This window comes from Poecilia reticulata, chromosome 10 (assembly GCF_904066995.2).
Source record: "Poecilia reticulata chromosome 10, P_reticulata-male-v2, whole genome shotgun sequence".
Lineage (NCBI taxonomy): Eukaryota > Metazoa > Chordata > Actinopteri > Cyprinodontiformes > Poeciliidae > Poecilia > Poecilia reticulata.
The window spans coordinates 15,253,173-15,263,421 of NC_088839.1; the positions used below are offsets into that span (position 1 = coordinate 15,253,173).

A 10,249-nucleotide genomic window follows, 5' to 3' on the forward strand; every position below is an offset into this window, starting at 1 on the left:
TGCAACTTTTATAAACTCACCACCTCGATACTTTTTGAAAAACCCGTTGATGGGAATTCTGATGATTTGATTAAATTCAGGTGATCGTCTTTTAATAGAAAGGGGCTCCATGCCGCCATCATGTGGATTATTAAAGGTACTGCTTATAATGAAAACGCTTACGCATCGTTTAGTTCTTTCTGGTCACGTTTATTGAGACGTATAATGCAAAAAATACATAACCAGTCAATGAAAAATTTAAACAAAGACTATGTACAAGTTTTCACCCTGCAATGTATATTATATATCCACAATCCAAAAGAATCACTGTTAAGCAAGAATCAAATCTTTTACCCATGTCAATTAAATATACAAACTAAAAATCCCATAATTTAAAGAGGCATAAGTGTAAATGTTACAATTTAAATAAACAAAAAACAAGTGGTTGAACTTGACATCTAAATGGCAAAAGTAATGAGAACTTAATGAGTGAGACCAAACAGCAGTTTAATGGACAGGACAGCAAAGCAGGGCGGTGACTGATGCAGTCAAGAGTAGATCTCTCCTGGAGAGTCAGGATATAGAGGCTGATTGAACCATCACACGTCACGGTAACGGGTAGGTCTACATATCGAGAGGTTCGGCCTCATTTGCTACCGCCACTGCTGCTGCTGGAGCTCCTGGTGCTGCTGGCTCGGCTGCCGCTCTTCCGGCTACTGCTGCTCTTGTAGTAGCAGTCGAAGAAGGGATGTCGAAGGGCCTGCTCCAGGCTGAGGCGCTTCAATGGGTCGTACTCCATCATCTTCTCTATCAGGTCAAAGAGCAGCCGGTGGTCTTCACTTCTAGATACGATGTAATGCTGTGGAGGAGGAGGAGTTTGAAAGTGATTACTTCTACAATAGCAAAATGAGGACGTAAAACTGAATTTCTGCATGAAAGAAAACATGCACTTGCTTTTGTTTAAGATTTATTTAAATAATTCTATTTCCACAATAAACCACATATACCTTGAGGGGTTTGCAGTGTTTCTTGACGTATCTCCCGGCAGAGCTGTGAACGTCCCAGTCCAACTTGTTTCGATGAACATATCGTCGTTTCCTATATGACATGCAAATGTTTAGACTAAAGCAAACATCTCATGCTTAATCTATGCCACTTCTACTACTTGTGAAAAATTCTATGAAAGAATAAAAGTTGAACATAAAAATTTGTAGAGGAGTACACTTAAAAAACAGTTTTAAGCTCAGGTGAAAATCCAACTGAGGAAAGAAGTTTTGCAGATGAGGCAAAATGCTGCCATTTTGATCAAGAGTTTGTGCTCAATAAAACCCAATTGTAATACTTTCCTTTTGACCAAGTAATATTTTAGGTGCTTTTTGCCAGAATATCTTTAGCAGTAAAAATTGTTGGTAATATCTTTGATTATTACAAAATGTAATATTACCCTTGTAAAATGAGTTGCGGAAACAGGAAGTATTTTCGATCAAAATAAGAACGGCACAATCCAAATATTTATTGTTAGAACAATAAATGAATGCTTACTTGGTTTTCTCCAGGAGGTTTGTAGGGATCGGACCCAGGACTCTCTCCATCATAGCAAGATGCTCTTTACTGTCATGTGTCTAAATGGGAAGATAAGGAAAACACCATCAAGAACTAACATTCAAGAATGCATATTTCTGCTCTCTACCGCCACCTACCTGGAAGAGGGTTGTTCCAAGATAATACTCGATGAGAATACAACCAATACTCCAGACATCGCAGGAATGGTTCCAGCCCAGGTCTGACAGACATCACAAACAATGTAAGAAATCAGACAGATTTGTCTAAACCTTTTGTGCCGCTACGATAATAAAACACTCACCTAAAATAACTTCCGGAGCACGATAGTGACGAGTTGAGACGACAGAGGTGTGGTGCTCATGATCATAGGTGGCATTCCCAAAGTCTACAATCTTCACATCGGGGTTTTTGAGTGTTCGTTCATCTCGTCTCTGAGAACAAACATTGAACAAACTTGATTTCCGTCTCAACATTTAAGTTGTCCATCATTACCAGGCACAACTATAATCAATTTACCTTTTCACGGTTGTATTCCATGTCATAGTCTGAATCTATCAGTAGAATGTTTTCAGGCTTCAGATCTGTGTGAGTCAGTTTGTTTTTATGCAAAACTGCAAAGTAAAAAAAAAAAAATAAAGTGAAGAAATTATAGACAATGTAACCATTTCACAACAAATGCATGTCATGTGCACAAACAGTGAATGCTACTTACATTTCACAGCTCGAATGATCTGGTAAGCCATATGTCTGATTTGTTTGACAGGAAAAGGCTGGAAGTTGTTCTCCTTCAAGAAATCGTAAGTGCTGAGGCCAAGCAGCTCAAAAGCGATACAAACATGACCGTGGTAGTCAAACCAGTCCAGCATATGGACACAAGAACTTAGGAGAAAGAAAGACAAGAATTAAGTTAAAGAAGCTGCATTGCAAACTATAGTTTCTTTTTTTATTATTATTTTGCTGTTACAGTTAGTCAGAGATGGATAATTAAATGTTTCTATCTCAAAAACGTATTTAATGCGTTATAGGATGAAAAAAAAGAAAACATCCAAAAGTGTCATTGGTGCATCTCTGCTATAATGAGAGAACTTACTATCTTCGGTCAGCATCGAGGGTGTTCAGGTGTTTAAGGACCTCTACTTCAGACATAGCTGCCTCTCTGTAGCGGTCTATATTTTTAATGATCTTCAGAGCCACTCGAGCCCCATCACTGAAATTCATTCAAATTTTTAGATTAGAATAGCAAAACATTTTAAAGGTTTTATTAAAGCCATATTTTTAAGCCTGAGAACTTACTTGTCATGATCAATGCACTCGACAACTTTTCCAAAGGCACCCTCTCCTAGAGTACACAGAATCTCATCTATGGGAAATACAGAGGAGAAATTAGACAAACAGCACTGAAAAAGTGGAAAAACAATCACCGCCTTTCATCATATTACATTTCTTTCTAGCTAGACAATTACAAACAACTTGTTGCTTAAAATTTTAACTGGCAAAAGTCACCATTAAATAAATTAAAATGACAAGAAATGCAATTTAACTGTACTGGGCCAAATATCAGTCTCTAAGCTAATGTTTGAAAATATCCAGAAAACCAGAGTGAGAGAGACAAAGTGTGAACAACAGTAGAAAAAAAAAAGTGTATATTCTATACATCTCGCTTTCAGCATGTCTCCATTGTGATAGATGAGGTGACCCTCGTCATCATCCTCAACACTCCTGGATCTTTTCCTGCTCCTGCGCTGATGGCTCCTCCTCTGCACCGGAACCGCCGCAATCCGCCATCACACCAATAACCCATCAGCCAGCACCAGGCCACCACAACGCGACATCGTCATTCATTCAACCAGGCCAAGGGGGGAGGTGAAGGGGTGGACAGATTCAGGCCGTTCAGTAACACCACCAGGCGAATGGGCGGAGCAGCAAATTCAAATTCAGCCCCGTCAGAGAAAATGGGCGGCGGCCACCACATGGTGTGTGTTACAGAAGAAAAACAACATGGCAACAAGATTTTCAGATGAGAGATTTTCTCAGAAGTACAGAAACACTTCAACTTGACTGATTACACTTAATGTACATAACGTTTCTTTTGCAAGCTATCAAACAGTTTAAATTGTCTACAATCATGACCCGTGACTGACCAATAGGATCAACTCAAAGATACTGGGTCCACTTTCTCTTGTCTATTTCTAAAACACTCACAAAACCCTTACTTTCTGAACCCAAACAATATTTTTACTTGACATTTATGTAAATCATACTAAACTGTGAAGGGTATGACAACTATAAAGAAACAAAGAGACGGGCATTTAAGCATTGGCTAAACACCCATGATAATGAGCCATTCAATCTGGAGAAATAGAGGAAGGAGGGAGAAGGAGTTTCCCGTACCGAGGAGGACCTGTGCCGAGAATGGCTGCGTCTGTGCCTTCTGTCTCTCTGCCTGCGACTGCTTCGCCTGCTGCGACCACTACGCCCAGAGGACTTGCTGTAGTGGTGCCAGTCAAGATCTCTCTCCTTGTAGGTGTCATCATAACCGTCATTGTTGCAGGCCACATCCAGACTGTGTTCGCAGGTGTACTTCTCCTGAGAATCCAGCCTCTGGTTTAGACTGCGGGCCTCCAAGTAATGCCTAAAATCAAATAAATTGATTAGTATCAACACAAAACAAGCACTTGAAAAGGCAAGTCGAGTCAGGTGCAGGTCAGGTTCTTGACAGATCGAGCACTAAAATCAAGACTGGATGTGATGGTGCTAATGGTCAGCCTCCTGCCTGACACCCTATCCCTGAACCTTTTATGTAACATTTGCTAATAGCGACGTGCTGATTTACAGCAACCAACTACCCTGAATCTAATTCAATGAGTAGCTCAGTTCCAACATCCAGTTTATAAAGAGATTAACACGGCAGAAATAGTCGCGCGATGGGTCCTAAAGCCAATATGTAACTCCACACGTTTGGGCAAATACTCATACTTAGCCTGCCCTCCCCAAAAAAGTATTTAGTGTTAGGCATTGAAAGTTGATGGTGCGTAATACAATCCGTGATTTATCTTGGTACTCGGGGAGGTAAACACTTTAGTGAGCCCATATCTGCAAATACAAAACAGCTGATCAAGCATATGCATAGCAGGAAATTTAAATCTGTTTAGCCTTTTTCTCACATAAAACTTTGGACTTCACCTAGGACATCAAATGCATTTCTAAAAACTTGGAACAAACTAAACCCTGCATGCCATGTTCACACCCTAAAAAGACCAAGAAAGTCATGGTGACTTAGCACCCAGTTGGTATCAGTTGTCTGCCAAGAAGAAGTCTGCCTCTCTACAGAATTAAAATTAGAGTGGATCAGGAAACATCTGATGCAACTATATGAACCTACGTCTACGAAAAGATCTGCATTACCCCACGGAAACCGCAGAAGGGTTTACTAAACGAACAGATACTACACTGTTACTCTGCTGAGCTAAGAATTAAATGCACACACAAAATTACCTAAATTTAATAGCGCATTGAGTGTGTACGGATCCATGTTTTCCATATGAAACGTGTTCCCTTTGGAGGAACAATTTGAGAAATTTCTTAAATTTAATTACACTAAAAGAAAGGCAGAATATGATAGTTTCAAACATAATTTGGCTGTAAATATCAATATAACCCAATAATAGATTTTCTCCAACAATATTGCAGGCTAGAATTTCAGGACTTTAAAAATCTACTAAAATTTTCATCCGTCTGTCTTTATTTTTAACATAGACAAATATATATAACAAACCACATCAACCAAAGTTTTGAAATAAACCTTTCAGCGCTAAACAATACTGCAGAAATGCAGCTAAAAAAAGTGTATGTACTGTTTCACTACAGATAATTTAATAGGCAAAAACACAAAGCATGTATGAAAAAACAACCACTTGCTAGAGGCAAAACTTGCTAAAAGCACAAGCAGAGAAATGTCATTTCACTAACTTCCTCCTGATGTCTTTCAGTCCTTATAATGTAAACTGACCTCTAACCTCAACTGCGCTTTAAAGTTGAATCACCTTAATGGCATAGTATTTTAACGTGAGTAAGTGGTTTCATCTGCATCAGCTACTTTAAAATTAGAATTAATCTGAAATACTTCATAATATACAAGCAAGGCCACATCCATTTGGCCAGTTAGAAAAAAAAAGTGATTTAATAGGTTTTCTGTTCCGTTTCATAAAGCCAATACTGCCCTCAGGCGTTCATACAAAGAACAACTGCTTATCCATCTCTGTTGACGGTAAATTGAAAAGTGGATTAGCAACTCTGGCCAATGTGACTTTGTAAGAGCAGACAAATAAATAAAAGACAGTTCTTGGAAGAGGAAACAAGTATTTCGAGTTTGTTCTTAGATGTATGAATATGCATTTGGGCTCTACTGCCTATTTTACAAGCACTTATAAACACAAATTTGTATCAGCTCAAATTGCTTCATCAGTAGCTTATTTATTACAATGCTGAGATGCAACATACCAGTAGTAAAATGAATCACAATGCCAGTTTGTGGGATTTTTATTTTATTAAATTCAATGTGTCTGTTGAGACTATACCTGTCAACTGATCCTAAGATGACTAACTACAGAGATATTTACCCATCATATGTCTTGTTGTAATGAGGAGATCTTCTGGATCTATTCTCTCTGTCACTGCTAGGTGAATCTCGTTTTCTGCGTTTGCGACACTCCATTCTGTCTTCCCAGCCGTACTCGTCTAGCCAAACGCCTGGGGAGCGCATCCGCTTCGAGTGACGCATCTGGGGAATGTGGAAACAAAAATTTACAAAGTTAGATAATCTGGAATTCATTCATCCTTTGTATGTTACAATTTTATTGTCATTTAATATCAGGAGGTTGAACTGCACAGCTAAAGCAGAAAAACAAAAAACAAAAAAAAAAAAACAACAGTCCCACAAATTATTAAAAGACCAAATAACAAGCACAACTTGAGTATCCAAAAATAGAATTAGTTAATGCAAATTGCAACAGACAAATCTTTACAACTCAACCTTTTCGGTACTTTCAAGGACGTCCTACAGTGGCTTCAACAGCAGGGAGGATTTGCAGTTTTGCTTCTAAATGGGGGACTTGCACTGCACTGAACACCACCCTAATGTCGACGCAAAAACTACCATGCTTATACAACCGAAAATATGTATAAAAATCATATATATGACGTAATGGTAAAGTAGCCAAAACTAATCTGAAGAAACAAAAACTTCCTACATCACAATTTCATAAACCGCATCGTCACTGATACAATCCTCAACGATCGCATGCTAGTATAAAGAGTGAAAAGTTTAACCTTGCAATGGGTTACGACAACAAAATGTTTAGGCCTTGGAAAGAAGGTCGGTGTCAACTGACTTGATCTCAAAATTACATTTATAATGCCCAGAAGCGTTTGTATTTTTTAAAAAAATCTTTCCTTGCAAGGTTTCAACAACAGTAACTACGCAGTTCATAGTTGATTAAACATATATTTTCATAAAATAACTAATGGAACGGCGGCCTACTACAGCGTTTTGTACCTTTTCGTCAGTAGATCGTACAACAGAAAATACCAAAAAATAATATTTTCACCCTCCAAAGTGTTAACTATAATCCTCTTAATCTGCACAATAATTTTGCAAATCAAAGCGATTAGTTTTAAAAGACATAAAAAATATCCTAACAAAGAACGGTTATGTAACCGCAGCGGATCAGCCATGTTGGCGAGGCGTCGAATTTCACAAAAACCAAACGGTCGAAATTTGACTTTAAATGCGTGGTAAACTGCGTCTAATCACTATGTGTAGAGAATATATTACCTTTATTTATAGCTGTGAGGTTCGAATGAAAGTCAATACCAATTGGATAAGGATTACGAGCGAAGAATCTGGAAAAACGTCTGCGCCTACCAGTCCTCAAAGATGGCGACTTTCTGTAGAAACTGATGGAACTTTCTTCTTCACCAAATATCCTGACGTAAGACACATAGTAGCCGCCCACCGCAGTGCCTTATGGGAAGTAGAGTTATGAACAAATAAGCGGATAAAAGTTATTGTATTTACACCCATTTTTGAGCGCAGTGACATTCACATCTGAGTAAAGTTTTTTTTTTATATAATGGAATATGTTTTGGTTGAACAGAAAGCGAATTTCCCACCCGTATTTCATCCTAAAATTATTAATACTATGATCAAACTCTTAAATAGCCTTTTCTTACACATTGGCTACAAAACACATCAAGGAAGAATAAGAGATTTGTGAAAAGACTCAAGAACAAATCATGTTTTAAAATGTTCATTCATTTATGCTTTAGTACCTTACACTATATGTAGCAATTTTAAACAGCTCATTTATCTTGACAGGCATGTTTGTGGCCTAAGGGAAGAAGTCATAAACAGAAAGAGACAAGGACAAAGAGAGGGTAGACACAATGAAAACAAGGAGAGAACAAGGAAAGTTCATGTGGTATATTGTGAAACCTTCCTCCTCCTAAAGTTAATAGAAGGTCACATCATTGGAGTTATACCTAAACTTCTGGTAATGTTCTCTTAGATAAAGTTAAATTTTACTTTATCACAGAGTTATCACTGGATGTCTTTGTCTGCTGTTAGTATTTATCTGATAAGTGGAAACATTTAAAAATAATAGAAAGGCAAACAGATTAAATCTGTAAGAGGGCTAATACAAATCTGGTTTAGGAATGATAAAGCGGATAAAGATTATGGTTCTGAAGTAACCCTGGCTTGAACTATATAAAATATTTATGGGCTACCCTTTCAAACAAAGTCGCAGAAAAACAATCCATTTAAACTCATTTACTATTTCTCATAAAAGGAATGCCCAAATACACATACAGAATAAAATAGGGTTTTAAAGCCTACAAATGGGGATCTGTTTGAAATTCAACCTTCTAAAGTGCATTTAGGCTTTTATTAATGGGGTGTATATATTTCAGAATGCATAGCCTACTTGGACCATGGGTGGATCTGCAATGAATTCAATTTGTTCATCCACTTGTTTCTTTTTTAAAACACAGAAGTTGCTTATTATGTTATCACCCTTCTATATTTGCTGTTTTTATTATGAGTCCCCATGAGCATTTTTTGAGCGTAATTCAAATTTTTTTCTTATGCGAAAATACCCTTGTGTAACAACAGCTTTCAAAACTATGTGGACATATGGCACAAATCGAATAATCTTTCATTGTCTTTTCTACAGTCATGTTCAACACACTCTTTAATCACAAAAAGAAAACATAACAGAAAGGAAGTTCGTCGTCATCGTAAAATTACTGTAAACAAGCCTACCAGGCTGTGCGCAGGGTAAAAAAACCCCACGTTGGATGAACAGGGAATTGTGGGTACAATATGTCTGCGCCCTACGTTTAACCTGATAACATTTTTATAGTGGAGTTTGTCAAAGATTCCTGTTATTAGAACAGGTTTGTTGTGGCTTTCATTGAGAGGATGATGTCTGAACACGCCGAGCAGAAGAGCGGACCGGGGTTGTCCAGGGCAGTGATTGCCGAGATGCTGTTGAAGAACTTTGAGAAGCTGCCTGACTCTGATCAGAAGTTATTCTCGTACGGACCTCTGTACCTGGGGGGAAACGCCGCGTTTGCGGGGCTGATCGCCAACAGCCTGTACCGGAGGGCTTTGAACGTCCATGCGGCGCGCTTCGCCTCCAACCTGCCTATGGCCGTGCTGCCCTTCCTCACCACCACCGCCCTGTACAACGCGGTGGTGTCGCAGCCGCTCCTGACCGGGGATCTGAACTGCCCCACCTGCTCCCTGATCAGAGGCGCGCTGGTCGGGGCGATCGGTGGTGGAGTCTACCCGATGCTGCTGGCTTTGCCGCTGAATTTCGGCCTTGCATCCAGATACAGCACGGCTCCGATGCCAGAGAAGGGCTCGATGCTGCGGTACTGTGTGGACGTCTCCAGACCCGTCTTTAAGAAGATGAGAGCAGTTTTCCTGCTGCAGGCTCTCTTTGGCACCTACCTGGGCTCCAGACATTTCGAAAGTTACGCCAAGCTGGCCCAGATAACCTTCAGCAAGAGGGAAGAGCTGCAAGAGTGAAAGGACTGGACTGAGAATAACCACCTCATTTTATACTGATGAGAATCTGATTTACCTCTGGGTGTTTCCCAGAAAAGAAAATGACATACGAACTAATATTTATCACAGTATTGTCTGAAATAATTGTCACATCAATTATTTGATGTGACAAATAATTTTGTCACATCATAACAATGAAATCAAACCTCCATATAACAAACAAACTCCAGGAAATTCTGATAATGCTTGAAACAGATGACCAGAGTCACACAAATCTTTTAAGTTTTGTTTTTTGTTAAGACTGTGACAGTGAACAAAAATATAGTTTAGTGTTTATAAGTGGCGTTTTACTCTCAATATGTTGCTGTTCTCCGTTTCAATATGGATCATCTATTGTGTCCAAAATAAAGTAAATGATTGATGATTTTGTGTATCGTGTTAATATTTGTTATGAAAAAGCAATTAAGAGTGGAAATGGACATTTACAGATGGGCACAGAAAAACTTAATAGCTTCAGCATACACCTTTGCAATCTATACAACACATGAATTATTGCTATTTGACTTCATTTTGAATCTCATTGTAGTTGGGAGTGTTGATTGACTGTAACAACTATTATTATTTTGAGTGAGTGTG

At 38.7% G+C, this 10,249-nt stretch overlaps 2 protein-coding genes across 3 annotated transcripts; one reads left to right on the top strand and one right to left on the bottom strand.

The window, feature by feature from the left end:
• Positions 1-168: 168 nt before the first annotated feature.
• Positions 169-7,532, bottom strand: LOC103471249 (dual specificity protein kinase CLK4-like). Of its 2 annotated transcripts, none has more exons than XM_008420123.3 (13): positions 7,376-7,532; positions 6,162-6,322; positions 3,934-4,174; positions 3,197-3,299; positions 2,836-2,902; positions 2,633-2,749; positions 2,255-2,421; positions 2,059-2,153; positions 1,844-1,973; positions 1,680-1,762; positions 1,522-1,601; positions 987-1,077; positions 169-838 (listed from the first exon to the last, which is right to left on the bottom strand). In XM_008420123.3, the coding sequence occupies exons 2-13, from the start codon at positions 6,320-6,322 to the stop codon at positions 626-628; spliced, it is 1,548 nt and encodes a 515-aa protein (XP_008418345.1). In that variant the 5' UTR covers positions 7,376-7,532; the 3' UTR covers positions 169-625. The 2 variants fall into 2 exon arrangements, with proteins under 2 accessions (XP_008418345.1, XP_008418347.1); XM_008420125.3 differs by having other exon boundaries at positions 7,466-7,490.
• A 1,272-nt stretch (positions 7,533-8,804) lies between these two features.
• On the top strand, positions 8,805-10,037 carry tmem126a (transmembrane protein 126A). Its single transcript, XM_017307116.2, has one exon. The coding sequence runs from the start codon at positions 9,023-9,025 to the stop codon at positions 9,632-9,634; it is 612 nt and encodes a 203-aa protein (XP_017162605.1). The 5' UTR covers positions 8,805-9,022; the 3' UTR covers positions 9,635-10,037.
• Positions 10,038-10,249: the final 212 nt, after the last annotated feature.